The 16,760-nt window shown below is 43.2% G+C and overlaps 1 protein-coding gene and 1 gene segment (V, D, J or C); both read right to left on the bottom strand.

Annotated features, from left to right (window-relative positions):
• The window catches only part of LOC132359565 (T cell receptor alpha chain MC.7.G5-like), a 259,427-nt gene that overhangs the window by 87,671 nt on the left and 154,996 nt on the right, over positions 1–16,760 (bottom strand). The window lies entirely within an intron of this gene.
• Positions 1–16,760, bottom strand: part of LOC132359564 (T cell receptor delta constant-like) — a 61,154-nt gene that overhangs the window by 1,856 nt on the left and 42,538 nt on the right. Inside the window, 4 exon segments of the C gene segment in view lie at positions 19–132; positions 498–569; positions 1,172–1,450; positions 3,843–3,914. Of these exon segments, the coding sequence occupies positions 20–132; positions 498–569; positions 1,172–1,450; positions 3,843–3,914 (536 nt within the window).

The raw sequence follows: 16,760 nt of genomic DNA, 5'->3' as shown, positions 1-16,760 counted from the left end.
GAAGCAGCTAGTTCTTACCTTAAAAGAAAAATAACTTGGCAGTCAAGAGAAAATTGATGGCAACACTCTTGGCAAACAGCATTCGGAGCCCCAGCACTGCAAGAGACATCATGTTCACCTTCTCGGCTTGAACTGCAATTGAATGAGAATGAAGATGGTGGCTTCAGCAAGAGACTAAATTTCCTTCCAGAAATTGGACCCACAGCACCGAAACCAGCCTGCCCTGAATCACCATCATTCTTCCTGGTCTGAAGCCCAACTTGGTGCCAGACAGCCTTCAGAGAACTAAGGCTGCTATTCACATCCAGCAAGGCAAGCTTTGGAAAAACCCATGCTTGCAGCCAGGCAAACTCTGCTTAGAGAGTCAGAGGGAGTCAGCTGGGCTCAGGTATGATTTTTGTTTTCTTTTGAAATAGAATGATTTTTGGGCCCCATCTGACAATGACAGAATTTACTTTAACCTCAATTGTGAAGTTGGCCCTTTGGTTTCAACTAACCTTGGGGCTCATAGCAGGTCTCTGGAGTTTGAGTTTGCTTGATGTTTTCAATTTCCTTTGGTTTTGAATTTTCTGGAACAAACAGCAGTGGTCAGGGTTATAATGATAATCGAGAGGCTCAAAGTATTTCAGGTTTTAAAACTGGATTTCAGGTTTTACTTACGTAGACTTTAAGTAAGTAAACTAAGGACCAGAGAAGTGACTTGGTTAAGGTCCTATAGCTATTTGCACAGTCAACATACTTCCTGTCCTGAGACTTTTTTCCATTGTACCATGAGGCCCACATCCAGGTATGCCTCTAATTTGTAAGAACAACTAGAATAATTAACACCATGATAAGTTGGGCTGCCCTTTGTTATGGCATTCACACTAGATTAGACCTCACATGAATTTTCAACCCTAGAGTCTTTAGTATGAAGGAGACAGGGGTTGGTGAAGAGGAGAGATGGGGATGAAATAAGATGGGCTTTATCTTAGTTTCCAGTGCGGAGATGCAGAGAGTTTAATTCCTAGTCAATGATGGGAATTAGCCTAAGTCTTGAGTCTGAGCCTAAGTCTTGTTTCCAGCATGACGCCATATTGAGAGATCTGTCAAGAGTTTACATCTCTAACTTCTCTTTCCCTTGACTTTTCTTCCCCACAATCGCAGCCCCTTGAGGCCAGATAGGACCTACCTGAAGTATTTTTCTTCGGTTCGAAGTCAGTAGAGCGCCAGGTTTGTTTGTTATGTTGAACTGAACATGTCACTGAATCTGGATCTCCATACTGACCAAGCTTGACGGCACTGTACCTCCCACCGGGAGAGATGACGATAGCAGGGTCATATTCTCTTATTATCTTGGATGATTCCAGACTTATAGTTACGTCTTTGGGGTAGAACTCCTTCACCAGACAAGCGACATTTGTCCCGTTTTTCATGACAAAAACGGATGGGTTGGCAACGGCCTGAATTTCTGCAAATATAATCAATTTATTTTGTGAGATGATTATCCATGTGTGGGAGTTAAACCATGATGTTTTCCTCAATTCCTCTGGGGCCAAACACTACAATCCAGACTTTCCTGCATCCTGTTAGTGACCTGAGCTTGTTAGCACCTCTATGAAAGGATGGCCAAGAGAAGTAGACATGAAAGACAGCAGTTTGACTGCTAGTTAGGAGCTGCTAAGAGATATGGCTGGGAGCAGAGATAGAAAATGACAAATACAAAGAAATGTCTGGGTCTTTTGAGTTTCAAATATTTATGTTTTATTAAACAGTCCTCTGGACAATCCAGTTAGGCTGAAAATCTCTCTGAATCAGTTGGTTTATTTTAAATGCATGAGCCCTTGGAATGAGATGAGGGCAAGGTCTGAGAAGGACTATATAACTGGTTCCAACACTCTGCGGATGGAGGTGTTCGTGTCACTTCAGGGTGTCATCCCCATTTTTTGGACTGGAAGGGATCTGCTAAAGTTAAGTGGTCCAGGTGAATTCTTATTCTTTTGTAAGGGACCACCCTACAGTTTCTTTTGAGTCTTTAATCAGAGAATTACAGCTATCATTCGCAGAAGTCCTTAGGATCATAAAACCAGTTTAAGCCCATTTCTTCTTGTTTTGTTCTAAGTGGAGCTGTGGAACACTGTTTAACAATAATTGGGTCTCCTCCTGGCCTTCTCTCCTTTCATGCGTCATCTTGGACAATCATCTATCTGCTACTCTGTATATGCATCTTTTTCTTTCCTTAAAACCAGAGGGGGGTTGGGGATTTTTCAAAGGGCTCTCCTGGAACGTGGAAGGAGAAAACCTTCATTGTTTTGTTTCACGGCATAGCTGAAGCCACTGATAACAGACACCGATAACCCCAGCAGTAACGGCTTGGAAACCACACGTTCTGCTCAGTCACCTCCCTCCAGAACTGCGGCATTTCTCGCTTATGATACTGACTTTGGTGAGATGGATTCCAGTTGATTTTCAAGGGAGCTTGAAAATAAGTTATAGAGAAAGGAAACTAGTCCATTAAAAAGCAAAACCAATATAACCCTATCTCCTTCATTACTTAAGAGTGTGACCCAGTCGTAGTCTGATTTAGTTGGACAATTAAGCCTTGCTTGGGATTTAAAAACCTAATTTCAAAGGCAGTTGCTAATGATCACTTTGGGCTGGAGAGACCTGGCTTGAATAATTTGAATAATGTGATATAACCAACAAGACAGATGTCTGAAGAAGGTCATACACTCAGGATATTGAGCTCTGAATCTGTTACTCAGCATTTCAGATAGAGCATAATGCATTGGTTTGGTAAAACATTTTTCTCAGATCCCCTTTCTCAATTAATGTCTATCCGTTCAAAACAATTGTTTGAAAGTAAAGTGTTTAACCCATTCTTTGGTATCATGGTAACCAAAGAAAAGGCTATCTGACTGAATTGAACCTTTTTTAAAAAATGGGATGCATACAATATAGTTGCCATATGTAACCTAGTCTATTTTATATTAGACCTAAACCAAAATTTGAAGTTGTATAAAATTTGCACTACATTGTAGTCTAAACTTTAAAGATGTAATCGCTTATCTTTTGAGAATTTCCAGGCTTTCTCCTTGGTCCACAAATGTAATTACATTTCAGCATGTATTGCAAAGTGCTATTTGTTTGGGCAATTGTTATTTTATTTTCAGACTTTCTCTTTTTATGAGTACCCATCTAATGCTAAGGTTATGTGCTGGTAAACAATACAAAAAGAAGTGTATACCTTTCCTGAACAGTTTTTCTTAATTTATAAACTTAGAAGTCATCTATGTTCTAGATTCTCATAGAGTGTCTTACTGGTTCCCTAAGCATCGCAACATGGATAACAAATGTCACTCACAGTTTCAAAGATCTCTGCCAACATGGGATTTGACTTCAACACAAATCAGGTAAGTTTGCTCTACTTGATTACTCTGACCAGGGTGACCATCTCTCTCCTAAATCTTCCAGCTGCAGGACATTTTACAGGTGGCAACAAGGCATTCACACTAGTCAGCTTAGCTAAAGGGATGCCTAAGGATGAAGCAACCACCTTGGAGAATTTGGGCCTCTGCCCCTCTGGCACCTGATGCTCCAACTATTAGTATAATTCTTCTAGATTTCTTTGTGCTTTCTGGGCTGCTCTGAAGATTTCAGAAATAAGTTTTTTTTTTTTTTTTTAAGTAAAACTAGTTACAGAGCTACTTCAGCTACTCAGCCTAGTGTCTTTACTGTGGCCCACTCCATCTGTACTACTCCATCTCCTAGTTATACTTTTTCACATAATGCAAACTGGATGGCAACCCTAGTCCCAGGAGTCAATTTCTCCCTAGAAATGTATGGAAAAAAAATCAACTCACGGGGCTCCACGAAGAGTTTGGTGCCAGCTCCAAAAAACATCTGTCGGGTGTCCCAGGAGCACATTGTGACGCTGCCTCACAGGTAACCAGCCTGGGGCTGGCCCTGGGGCCTGGGCTAGAACATCTGTATCCTGCCTCCCCAGCCTGGGTCCCAGCCTAGAGACCCCACCACTCAGAGAGCTACAGAGCTGCCCTTGATTAGATCAGGGGTCGAACTCATAGATTCTCAGTTCCCTTTGAAGCTAATAATAGTTTAACTGCTGGGTAAGGAGGTGAGCATGAAATCCCCAGCCAAGAAGCACTGGGACAGGGGACAGGGCTGAGACAGAGCAAGAGAAGAGGGTGACAGGTGACCAATAGCTGCCTTCAGGATGGAAAATTTAACATCCCGTTTATTGGGAGGGCTCTCCAAGAAGAACACATTAGCTTGGGAGTAGGGATGGGGCACTGAATATTGACATTTCTTGTAATGAATGTTAGGCTGAGGAGGGTTTAGACACAGATCTTGTTCTCATATTCTGGTTCGCTTCTCTTGGGTCACAATCCACCTTTTTGATTAGAAACCTAATTTCTTCCCCATCACGCAGACTGAGTCTCACAATAACAACAAACCTACTTTCTAATTCCCTGAGTCCATGGAAAGGCTTTCTAAGGACCTGAGGGTTGAACAAGAAATTGGTAGCTGACAGGGGATCCCAGTGGTGCTATGTGTCATGGATACAGGTCAGAGAAGCCAGCGCTTGCTTTGGATTGTTTATTTTTGTTTTATAATTTCTCTTGAGTCTGGATCCAGATACAAGCCTCAGGAGGACAGAGTAATCATGTGAAATAGAACTTAAGGATGATTACTCTGTCTTATCACCAAAATATCAAGAGTCTAGGGCTAGAGTTAGGCAAAGGGAAGGATGGTTGTATAGGGCCATTATAGGTGCCAAAACTTTAAGGATTGGGGGTTTGATTTGAAATTCTCAGTCTCCCTACCTGAGCTTCATATCATCATATTACACTCGATCACTGCAGGAAGAGAAAACCAGAGAAGCAATTGGAGAGCTCAGGTCAGCATCTCGACAGAGGGACTAAGCATCAGTTTCATCTCTGAAGACTCCCAAAGGCACAGCCTCAGAGATTTGATTTTAGCACTGCAGATAACTCTGAATCTCAAGTGGAAATGATTTGAAGGGAAAATGAAACACAACACTTTTTGCTCAGATGCAATTTGCCTAACATCAATCAGACTGCAATCAGTTACAACGTGATTCTGTTTCTTTCCTTCTTTTCATTGCTCTAGTCTCTCTCCCTTCAAAGATAAGAAAACTCACCAAATTCCACTATTTCCCTGGAAGCAAGAGGCAATCAAGTATGCCTGTAAGTTTATATTACCCTCTGAGAGGCAGAGACCCCGTTGACATTACCAGTCCCTTTCAGGACTGTCAGATCGCCTACCCACATTCATGTATATTTCCCCACTTTTTATTTCCTCTGAAATAAACAAAATCAGAATCTAACCAATGCCCCATTGGTTTTGGCATTTTGGAAAGCATCTGAAAGACTGTTGTTCTCTGGACTGGTCCCGGTGACTGATTGTTGGCAGCTACCCAGACTACCTGAATATGACCCCTGGATTTCCAAACACTGGAACAGACTGCCAGGGGACAATATCTCTAGGAAAGCACCACTACTTCGCTATTGTCTTGAAGTTGGGGGCTGTGTTTCTACTTTGGATGTAGGCTCCTGAACCTTTACAGAATCCTCAGATTCAGGGCTAACAAGGGAGGTGAGCACATTATGGTTCTCGGCAGAGCCAGACGAGGATGGGACCTTGGAGAACATTTAGTGTGAGCCAGGTACGATGATTTAATGCAAGTTCTCAGCAAAAAAGAGACAAGGGCAGATTGGCTTTTATCATCTGAGGCAGAGAAGACTATTTTGATCTAACTCCTTCTTTAATAATGTTTTTCTTCTTTCTAACCCTCCCTCTTCCTACGCTGTGACCGTGACTCTTTTTCCTCATTAACAGTGGAAAGATTCTCCTTATCTAAAACTTGCCTTTTCCCTGATCCCAGTCCCTGACCAGAGGGCCAGAAGCCTGACCAAGGGCTTTATTTAAGCAGTTGTAGAAGACTTATCAATACTAATCCTCAGAACAGAGCTTCCAAGCATACGTAGAATATTTTCTTAAGAGAAACCTAGTGAATTTGTCCTCCAGTTTTACCCTGGCTCTTTGTAACAACAATGGATTACCCATTTAGAACCTCCTAACTTCTCAAGAAGTTGCGTTTATTCAGGACTATGCCACAACTCCAAGGGAATATACACACTGAACAAAATGCATAACTTACTCGGTTCCACGATGAATTGAGTCCCGTTTCCAAAGGTGAGTTGTGCTGTCAGCCCACCATTTCAGACATCATGACCAAAAACCTTACTCCCTATTTTTCCCCTGCCTAGTGCATCTGTTTGGAAGGAGGTGGGTTAGCTAGAGACATAGAACTTTGCAAGGGTTTCTGAGATCTAAGCATTTCACGTTGGCAGCTTCTTTGATGTGTGTTATCTTCTGAGTGTTGACATTGAGGGACGTCCCTACATTTACTGCTATTATCTCCTCAAATCTGTCATCTCTTACCCCTAGATCTTGCTTCAGGATCACATTTTCACAGGGAAAAAGGAATTAACTGTCAAATGGCTATTGTCAGCAGAAACATAACTGTAAGATTCAAGTCAATCAGAAAGGACTATGCCTCAGTTAGAGGTGGAAGGACACGATGGCTGGACCAAGAGCCATTGATGAAAAAGACTTGGAGTCTATTAAAAGGATGCTAATACTCATAGATGACCACCATTTCTATAAGTACTTTACTTGTGCTTACACTACCTCAAAAAACACTACTGTAACAAACTCCATGAGATGATATTATTAGATCTATCTTACAGATGGAGTCGCTGGAGCTAAGCATGGTTAAGATAGTGGCTGAGCTGGGCCTGACTCTCAGGTCTCCAGACCCCAGATTCCATTAATTGAACCAGCGTAATAGATGACAGGACTGAAAGGAGCCTCAGCTGTCACTTGTCAAAACCCCTGAAGTCATACAAAGTCTAACTAATGGACACATAGGGAGAGTTTTGATTCCTTTTTCAGCATCTTTTTTCATTAAATCCCAGAATTCCCACTGGGTCATAAGACATTCACATCATTGGACTTCCTTGCTTTTCCTACTATATTGTCCCTTAGAATTGGTCTGGATGATAATCAGGATTTTAGTATGCTAAAGCTGGAAGACACCTGGGAAATCATTTGAACCAGCTAGAGGGAAACTCGAGTTCAGTGAAGTCACAGAGCTCGTCAAAGAGGATTGGAACTCAGTCTTTGACCTCTTGGTCTAACATGCTCACCACTGCACCTCATATTTACTAGATGTGCTGTAGTGCAGGTCTGGTCATTGCCCAGATCTGTACATGGTGAATGCATGGGTGTTAAGTAAGCTGGTTTGCTAAGGCTAGTCAGGTAGAGGGAAGGCCACAAAAACTCTCCTGGACGGAGAGTGGACCAAGAAGACTACTGCAGCACGTACCCACCCTGGATTGTATCAGAAACTCAGTCCCTGCCCCTCAAACCATCCCTTGCTAAATTACCTGCTGGAGGGATTTTCAACAACCTAAGAAGTGTTTCCCAAGCTGATGAGTTGGGAAAATATTTAACAAAGATAATTGCCAAACATAGTGGCCAAAAGAAAAACAACGAGTCACTTACTTGGTTCAACGTTCAGATAGGTTCCTTTGCCAAATATCAGTGGATCATACACAGCTGATGAACCCAGTCTAAAAACTGCCTTTCTTTTTTCTTACCACAACCCTGGCCCCAGTTGCCAGCTCACATGATAGTCATTGGATGGGATTTTCTGTCTCATCTGCTTAACCTCTTTTCTCCTCAGTCTTGGGGGCTAACCTTCAGGACAAAGCAGGAGGCGGTTCCTGGGTCAAATAGAAATCTAGGCTTTTGCCATGTGTCACAATCTGAATTTGTGCTCTGAATGACAGAGGTTGGAAAAGAGTTTCTTAGATCAGGAGGAAAGAAAGGTAGACTGCTGATCATAGAGTGGGTGATTGTCAACCCTTGGCTACACTTAGGTGGGGCAAGATCTAGTGAGTGACGTGCCCCACTCAGAACCTTTTAGGAGAACTCCATTTCATATCCAGTCAGAGCTTTGCATCATTGACAGGCACTGTGCAGCAGCCAGACTTAGTATAAAATAGAACTAGAGGTTTTGGAACATTTTAATAACATGTTCATGAACTTCAAATTTGAGCAAGCTTTAATGGCATACTTACACTTAGAAGGGACAGTTAGATTAGCCTCTGTCATATGTAAAAATCAGTGTCTGTGCGATTGCTTGTATGTCACTCACAAAGTCCAGGGAGAAAAAGTGCATTTTCAGATCAGTTTACAGCCCATACAGGATTGCATATCATACTTTGAGAATCACTAAAATAGAGAGTGCTTCTCAGTTGTGGTGAAGTAGGGAGATGTCAGAAAACCTGAAATCGAGTTCAACTCAGTTTCTTACTTACTAAGTGTGTAATCTTGGCCAAGTTCCTTAAGGTCACTGAGCTTCGTTGCCTCCTTTATAAAACGAGGATACTGCCTTCTGTATTGGGAGATTGTAAGATAAAATGAAAGGGTGTATATATAAAGCATTCTGTAAATGCTCGGTGTAAGTAGAATGCTTATTAGTGTTAGACTCAGAATAAAAAGTGTTACTTTAAGCAGGAGCATGTAATTTCACTAAGCTCAGAGCTCCCTGGGACAGGGATGTAGGGAGAGGTTGCTGAGGGAGGAGAGAATCCGGTTTCTTTGGTGTTTGGGATAAAAGTGCCCACTTCTGAAAGCTGAGGGTGAGGACTGGAATCCAGGTTTCTGTCTCCCTTGGTCTCTTCCCCAGGTCAAGTGTGACTGCCATTCCCTTCTCTAACCTTCCCTCTAGAATCCCAAAGTCCAAGTCCTTACTTAGGACTTAGAAGCCATCCTTTCCCCATTACCAACCTGACCTCATTCACAAATTCTCTCCAGGTCACTCGCTCTCCTCCAGCCGCCAGGCCTCCTTGGCGTCCTTCACACACCCCAGGCAGTGCTTGTGTTCCCTCTGCCTGGAAATGCTCTTCCTCCAGAAACCTGCATGGCTCCCTCTGTAACCCCCTCGGGTCTCTGCTCAAATGTCCCCTTTCCAATGAGGCCTTCTGTGACCCCTCTGTTAAAAATTGCACACTGCCCCCTCCCACCAATACTCTTCATTCCTCTTCCCTGCTTTATTTTCCTTCACAGGGCTTATTACCACCTACACTACTATATATATATATTTTTTTTTTTTTTTGAATTTTTGAATTTTATTTTATTTCTTTTTTTATACAGCAGGTTCTTGTTAGTTATCCATTTTATACATATTAGTGTATATGTGTCAATCCCAATCTCCCAGTTCATCCCACTACCACCACCCCACCCCCCTGCCACTTTCCCCCCTTGGTGTCCATACGTTTGTTCTCTACATCTGTGTCTCTATTTCTGCCCTGCAAACCGGTTCATCTGTACCATTTTTCTAGGTTCCACATATATGAGTTAATATACGATATTTGTTTTTCTCTTTCTGACTTACCTCACTCTGTATGACAGTCTCTAGATCCATTCATGTCTCTACAAATGACCCAATTTCGTTCCTTTTTATGGCTGAGTAATATTCCATTGTATATATGTACCACATCTTCTTTATCCATTTGTCTGTTGATGGGCATTTAGGTTGCTTCCATGTCCTGGCTATTGTAAATAGTGCTGCAATGAACATTGGGGTGCATGTGTCTTTTTGAATTATAGTTTTCTCTGGGTATATGCCCAGGAGTGGGATTGCTGGGTCATGTGGTAATTCTATTTTTAGTTTTTTAAGGAACCTCCATACTGTTCTCCATAGTGGCTGTATCAACTTACATTCCCACCAACAGTGCAAAAGGGTTCCCTTTTCTCCACACCCTCTCCAGCATTTGTTGTTTGTAGATTTTCTGATGATGCCCATTCTAACTGGTGAGGTGATACCTCATTGTAGCTAAACTATTATATATTTTATATAGTGAGGTTACCATCTGTCTTACAGTGGTAGTTACACTACACTGTAAGCTCCAATAAGGCATGGGTTTCTGTCTGTTTTATTCATGCTGATTCCCCAGCACCTGGAAGAGTGCCTGGCATATAGTGGCAGTGACTTGTCACAGGTTGCAGAGCTGAGATCAGGCTTGGCTCTGGAGGTGTCTAGTTTGCTTACATTTCTATTTCCTTTTGCCTTAAACCACCATTGACTTGTCCTCTCATTCATTCATTCATTCATTCATTTGTTCATTTGTTTGTTCATTCATTCAACCAACATTTACTTAGTGCCTTCAATGTATTCATGGAAACGGTAAGGCACAACTCAGAGCCCTTGCCTTCATGGGACAAGGGAGATGGCCGATAAGTGAGCATTCAAAGTTTCAGGTGGAGGTGAGGGCTATACAAAATGAAGCAGGGTAAGGGGACTGTTGAAGACAGGGGTGGTTGAGGAAGGCCTCATTAGACATGACATTTGAGTAAAGACCTGGAGAAGGTGAGGGAGAAAGCTAGGGGAGTCTCAGGGAGAAAATGGTTCCAGGCAGAGGGAATGGCAGGTCAAGGCTCTGTTCTGGGAGAGGCTCGTCGTGAGTGAGAGGGAAGGAATGCCAAAGATGGGAATGGGAAAGCTATCTCTTGGCGTTTTAGAAACATGTTGATGATCCCAGGATTTTTTCTTGGGGGAAAGGGTGATGCTCTGATCATTGTCTGAACCTTTCTGAGTTTAGGGACCCTTGAGCCCTAGGGGTGTAAACTCAGGGGTGGCCCTTGCCTGGAGAATGCCCCTTTGGGTAATTGGTTTTGGTTTGGGGGCAGGAGCCCTGTTTTGGTGAAGGACTGTGGTGGGGATGGAAGGGAAACAGCCTAACTGTTGCTTAAGACTCTGCAGGCAGCTTGGGAAGGAGCTCATTAGAAGCCTGAGGGGGAGGCTGGGACAGGCAAGAAAAACCTCCACATGTGCCCCAATCGAACTTCAGTCCTGATAGAAGAGCAGAGTTCTTAAGTGCACAGGTTTTGGAATCAGACAGATGATACAAATTTTGACTTTGCTAAGCTGTGTGATCTTGGGGAATCCCTCCTGACCTGTAAAAATGCAAGTAATAGTACCTAATTTTGCATGATCATGCAAGAACCAAGTAGAATGACATTCATTTATAAAGTGCCTAGTCCAGTGGCCCAATACATAGTAGGCACTCAGAAAGTAGTAGTTGATATGATGATGATATATGTGTGTTGTATAATGATATATATGACTCTAAGTCCATCCAGTGGCCCACTGGCAGGAAGATGTTCCTGATGACTGTGGCCCTTTCTAAGCTCCTGTCATTGTCATGGTCAGTAGCACACATTTACACTGTGGTACTTTATTCCTTGCTGTTTTATCCTGTTCTCTTGTTCTGTTTTATGAAGTTAAGTGGCAACCCCAGGTTTTCTCCATCTGGAGGGCTAAAAGCTGTGGTGGATCTGGGCTGTGGGTCTGTGTAGACCTGTTAGTTTGGTACTGCCTGGGAGCCCTTCAAGTAAGAACTTGAAAGAAGCACCTTTCCTCAGGTGCATCAAAAGAAAGAGCATCAAAAGAAAGTAGGCTTCTGAGAAGATAAAGGGTCTGAGTTTGCAGTGATGCCTCTTTATCTAATATTTGTTGCCTAAAAAGAAGGCGCCATACAAAGATATTCCGGATCCTGCCCTCTCTGTGTGCCCCTCATCTTTTTATTTCAAAGGACAATGGAAGTGTTTCCTAAACTTCAATTAATCACATCTCTTTTTGGGTTATTTTGGGTCACATCCATCAGTCATAAGATTTGCTTAATAATTTTCTTTAAATTTACTCACACTTTAACTTAAAATATAATTAAGAGGAAACTTTAAATCACGTGGGTTTGACAACCTAGTTGTACTATGCTGATACCATTAAAAGACAGCGCAATTGAAATGAAAAGGAAGTCTATCTATGTACCATCTAAAGCCACGTACTACGCATTCTACACTTAGGGCAACGGTGGCTCAAGTAAGTCAGTAAACAGAAGAACTTAATTCATTAGGAAGAACTTGGCGAACAAAGGGAGATAAGGGAACTCAGTCACTAACTTTGTCAGGAATGTGGATAAGCTATTATTTTAGTGAGAAAATTTAAAGCCAATGAGGTCTAACGGCAAGAACCTCCATTATTTGAATTTTCAAAATCTTACTATGATTTTTAAAGAAATATGAATTTTTCTGCGCTGACTCTGCTAGCCGGCTTCAGATCTGTATCTTTTTCTGGATGCAAAGCCCCTGCCCCACTTCTCCCTTTAGTGTGTGAGGTCTGGGAATGCCCAGCCTGCACTCCTCCTTTTGCCTTCCTTTGCCCTCAGTTCTATGCCTCCTTCACTTCTTACACCCAGGACTGTCTTGTCCCTAATCATTCTCTGAGAGGGGTCCACCCCATCGCATTTTCACCCCACCTCTCTAAAGTCTTCGTTTACTTTAGAAAACACAAGCTGAACGCCAAGGCATCAGGCCAGGACGTGCTGTTATTTTCCAGCAGCCAGCTCAGCAGATTTGGGACCCCGTTGCTAGACTTCCCTAGGATCTTTGAAATGGGGTGTTTTGTGTTTGTTTATTACATTTTCTAGCTTAATATTAATCTCCACTATCTAACTGGAAGCTGCTGCCCAATGGAGACTGAGGTCCTTTTTTTTAGCAAGACACAGTTGAATTCAAATGTCACTTAAATGACCCGAGAAGATGTCTTCTGTATTGAGCACCGTCCTTTGACAACGAGAGCATCGATTCCTTTATAACAGTTAATTAGTGAGTGGCACCGCATCCCCTTAGTGAGGAAGATGGACGCCATGAGTTCTTAGGGAGCTATGCCTGGCTGTGTCCTCTAGGCTTTAAAGAAAGCATTGCACATTCACTTTCTTCTGCTTGGGGTCTGGTCTCAATGGGAACCAGAATGTTCCAGCTTCCTCACTAGTCACCTAACTTCCATTTGCAGCTCAAAGAATTAGAAACAGATTTCTGGAACTGGTTCCTTTTTTCTGAAGAAAAAACAGAACAACACCAACGCCTACTTACCCTGGCCTAACCCTCTGTGCCCAGGAGGCTGACTCAGTTCTGAGCTCTCCCAAGAGCAAGTGTTTGGCCTAAAGAAGGTCAGAATTCTTTATATCTGGAGCCACCTTGATAGAATCCCCCAGACTCAGTTCAACCTTGTCCCTGGTCAGTTCTGACTCTTCTAGGGGAGCTGAGCCAGTGACTCTGTCGTCTCTACAGCCTGACCCAAAGCCCATGCGTTGGGCAGAAACTCCTCAGTTTCCCTGAGCTATGTGGGGGTCTTTCACAGCCCCCAAATCTATTTTTTTTTTTTAATAGACAATCCCCTCGCAATTCCTATGGAGGGGATTAACAGTAGTTCACATCTTCCCCAAACTCCTCCTTGACACAATATTAATGCTACTACTACCCATCTCACATTCCCTGATATTTCTGCCTCCTTAGATAGAGGATTAACCTCAAAAAACAGATAAATGAATTACTTACTTGGTTCCACAATCAGGCGAGTCCCTTTTCCAAAGATGGACCTGTCTCTCTCATGCAGCGCTTGAGGGCTTTCCAAAAGCCTCAGCAGTGCTCCCACCTTTCTTCTTCCTGTCATCTTGAGGATGGGAGGATCTTAAGGGTTTGGTTCTTTGAAAGATGGCACTTGATGCTCATCCAACTGGTTCGTGATGATACAGTCAATTGCAGATTCGCAATTGCTTTTGGGTTTGCTTTTGGGAGGTTGTAGTCTGAGAGTAGGTAGGAGCACACACTGCTGCGGTGAACATTTCCAGTATAGGACACTTCATGAAGTTCTTGGAATGGTTGCTTTCTGTTATTTTAGACTTTTCTCACTTCCTAGATGCACACCTAACTCTCAGTCTTAGAAAACAGGTGTTGCCAAGGGGATCGGTCTTGGATCCATGACTATTCCAGAGTCAAGGCATTCACAGACACCCGGGCTGCTTTAAGTCAGATAACATGTGGCATACCAATGGTGACAGGGCAACATGAAGCACCAATCATGTACTGGGGATTTATAGTATATTCAGTGTTAGAATGAGCAACTACTACTGGTGATGGCCTAAAAACAAATCCCTCTCTTTAGATTCATCTTCCCAAACTGCACAGCAAAGTCCTCAGGCAAACCTCTCTAGGAATTTTGATTCAGAAATTCCGTAAGATTCCTTTTTGCAACAGAAACCAAGACAAGGATAGTTTTTGAGAATCACCTTTTTGTATTCCTCAAATACGGTTGAAATGCCAGTTTCACTCAAGAGAAAACAGCAGTGAGAGAGAGAGGCCAGCAACTGGGGGTCACCTCTCCTGGTTCGGACAACTTTCTGGCATCCCTTTTGGGTCACTGAGCAAGGAAGGACCCCTACTTGCTGTGTTAGTCTCCGGGGCATGGTAGCCAGGCTATGGATTTCCCAGGGAAATGTCACTTTGACCCCTGCAGTTTTTGTACAGGTCTCTGTGGGTTTTGTATCACTGTGCGTATCCCACCCACAATGCTACAGAGCTTTATAAAAACCTCCCTTTGGTTTTGCGCAATGTGGTCTCTGAGAACTACGGGGCCGGATGTTTTCTCCAAGTCATGCTCCAGCAAGATCAAAGGGATTTGGCTTAGGTCAGGGGAGGCTGGCCTGGGTGCTTCTGTCTGAGACTCTTTTGAACCCTTGGCTAGATCTGTCCTGGAGTTTGTGACTAGAACAGGTCAAATCATGATGTCTACTCCCACTGTGCTTTTTGGCCAGTCTACTCTCAGATGGTTTCCCACAGAGGAGTTTGCCAGACCTGAATGTCTCAAGTGGATTCTACAAGTTGTGGTTGGCAGAAAATGTTTGTGGGCAATGTAATTTCTCCTGTCACCTGCTAAGCTCCTGAATCATCTCTGTCTACCCCACTTTGCACATGGAGGGTGTTGTATAATTGACAAAGGACTTTCACATAAACTTAGAATTTTATCCTCTCCATTGACTCTCTGGTTGTTAAACTGAAAGTCAGTAGCCCATATGCTGGTTTATGTGACTTGGAAAAGGTGACCTACTGGGCAAATGCAGTGGCAGCTCCTAGGGTTCTAGTTGGCAAACAGAGGTTACCTTTGTGAGCTTTATGAAAGGCTTCCCTTTCTCCAGCTGATGCAGCCTCCTACCAGGGCCTTGGTTCGGCCCGCAGAGCTCAAGCTGAATTTTAGCCCCACTCGTCTGTCCCCTTGGCCGAGAGCTGATTATTGTAGATGCTAAGCCTTAGGGGGACCCCAACTAAGGGGTTACTTGCTAAAATTTATGGTAGCTCTCCATTATGCTCAGGATAAGATGGTTTGGAATACAGGCTTTTGCTTGCTTTCCTAGGCCTACATCTTGTACTTTTCCATTTGCTCCCTTAAACTCAGTTGCCTTGAACTACTTGCTTCCTGAAAGCGCCATGTTCTTTTATATCTCTTTACTTTGCCCTGTGATTGCTTTTGCTTGAAATGTCCTTTCCTTCTTCAGCTCCCAATTTGGTCCCTAACCCTGCTCCTTAGATCTTATTGATTTCCTGATCTGAGCTTAGCTGTTGACATCTCTGGGAAGTTCTAAATGACTGCCAAAGACTGTACCGGGTTAGATGCACCCCTTTCCCTGACTCTTCTTGCATCCAGTGCTTATCCCTATCATTGCTCTCAAAACCCCTTTCCTTTGTTTTCATTAGGTACAGACCCTCGAGAGAAGGGATTTGTCTTGTTTACCTCTGTCCTCTGTGCCAGCACAGTGCCTCATTGAGTGAGTTCTCAGAAAGTGTCTTCTGCAACTATTTTAAGGATGCGGTATCTCATATTCTGAGAGGATAAGCTGGGAAGTGACAGGTCCATGGCTAGAACCCACATCTTCCCAATTCCCAGTCCCTTGCTGTCTCTGGCCCTGGGTGCCCTATGGAATACTACCTTGCATTTATTTAGGAGAGCATGGCATCATTAGTTGTAAATAATTGGATTTTTAACATTAGCCTGAGTTAAGCATCATTGGGAACATAAATTTGTTGTGATTTTCTCCACACCATGAAATATGTTCCAAAGTCAAAGAGAAATGAGTTTCATGTTGTCTACATATTTGGAGTATTCAAATCACATATCTGGAGTATTCAAATCAATACGTTGTCTACATATTTGGAGTAATGAAGGGTCAACTGTGCCTCTAGAGAAGCATCCTAGGATGTCACAGCTGCGAGAGCCCTCAAGGATCATATATTTGCTCCCCGATATGTTCAGATGAAAGGATCTAGAAAGATCCAGAGAGGTTTTGGAACTGGCCAAGGCACCCAACTTCAAAAGAACATACAAGAAATCAAGTATCCCAATTCTTAGTTCAGGAATATTTTTTTGTACACTTGGCAGATACCAAGTCTTCTTTGTTCCTTTATTCTGACGTTTGTAATTTGAAAGTCTGGGTATTCTCTCAGTCCTCCAGCTGATCTCCTTCCCTGGAGTGGCCTTAGAATGGAAACCTTGGAAGCCTGGCATTTTCTTTCTTTTTTTTTTTAATTTATTTTTTTAATTTATTTATGGCTGTGTTGGGTCTTCGTTTCTGTGCGAGGGCTTTCTCTAGTTGTGTCAAGCGGGGGCCACTCTTCATCGCGGTGCGCGGGCCTCTCACTATCGTGGCCTCTCTTGTTGCGGAGCACAGGCTCCAGACGCGCAGGCTCAGTAATTGTGGCTCACGGGCCCAGTTTCTCCGCGGCATGTGGGATCTTCCCAGACCAGGGCTCGAACCCGTGTCCCCTGCATTGGC

This window comes from Balaenoptera ricei, chromosome 2 (genome assembly GCF_028023285.1).
Source record: "Balaenoptera ricei isolate mBalRic1 chromosome 2, mBalRic1.hap2, whole genome shotgun sequence".
Taxonomy (NCBI): Eukaryota; Metazoa; Chordata; class Mammalia; order Artiodactyla; family Balaenopteridae; genus Balaenoptera; species Balaenoptera ricei.
This window is presented reverse-complemented; position numbering and strand designations above follow the sequence as displayed.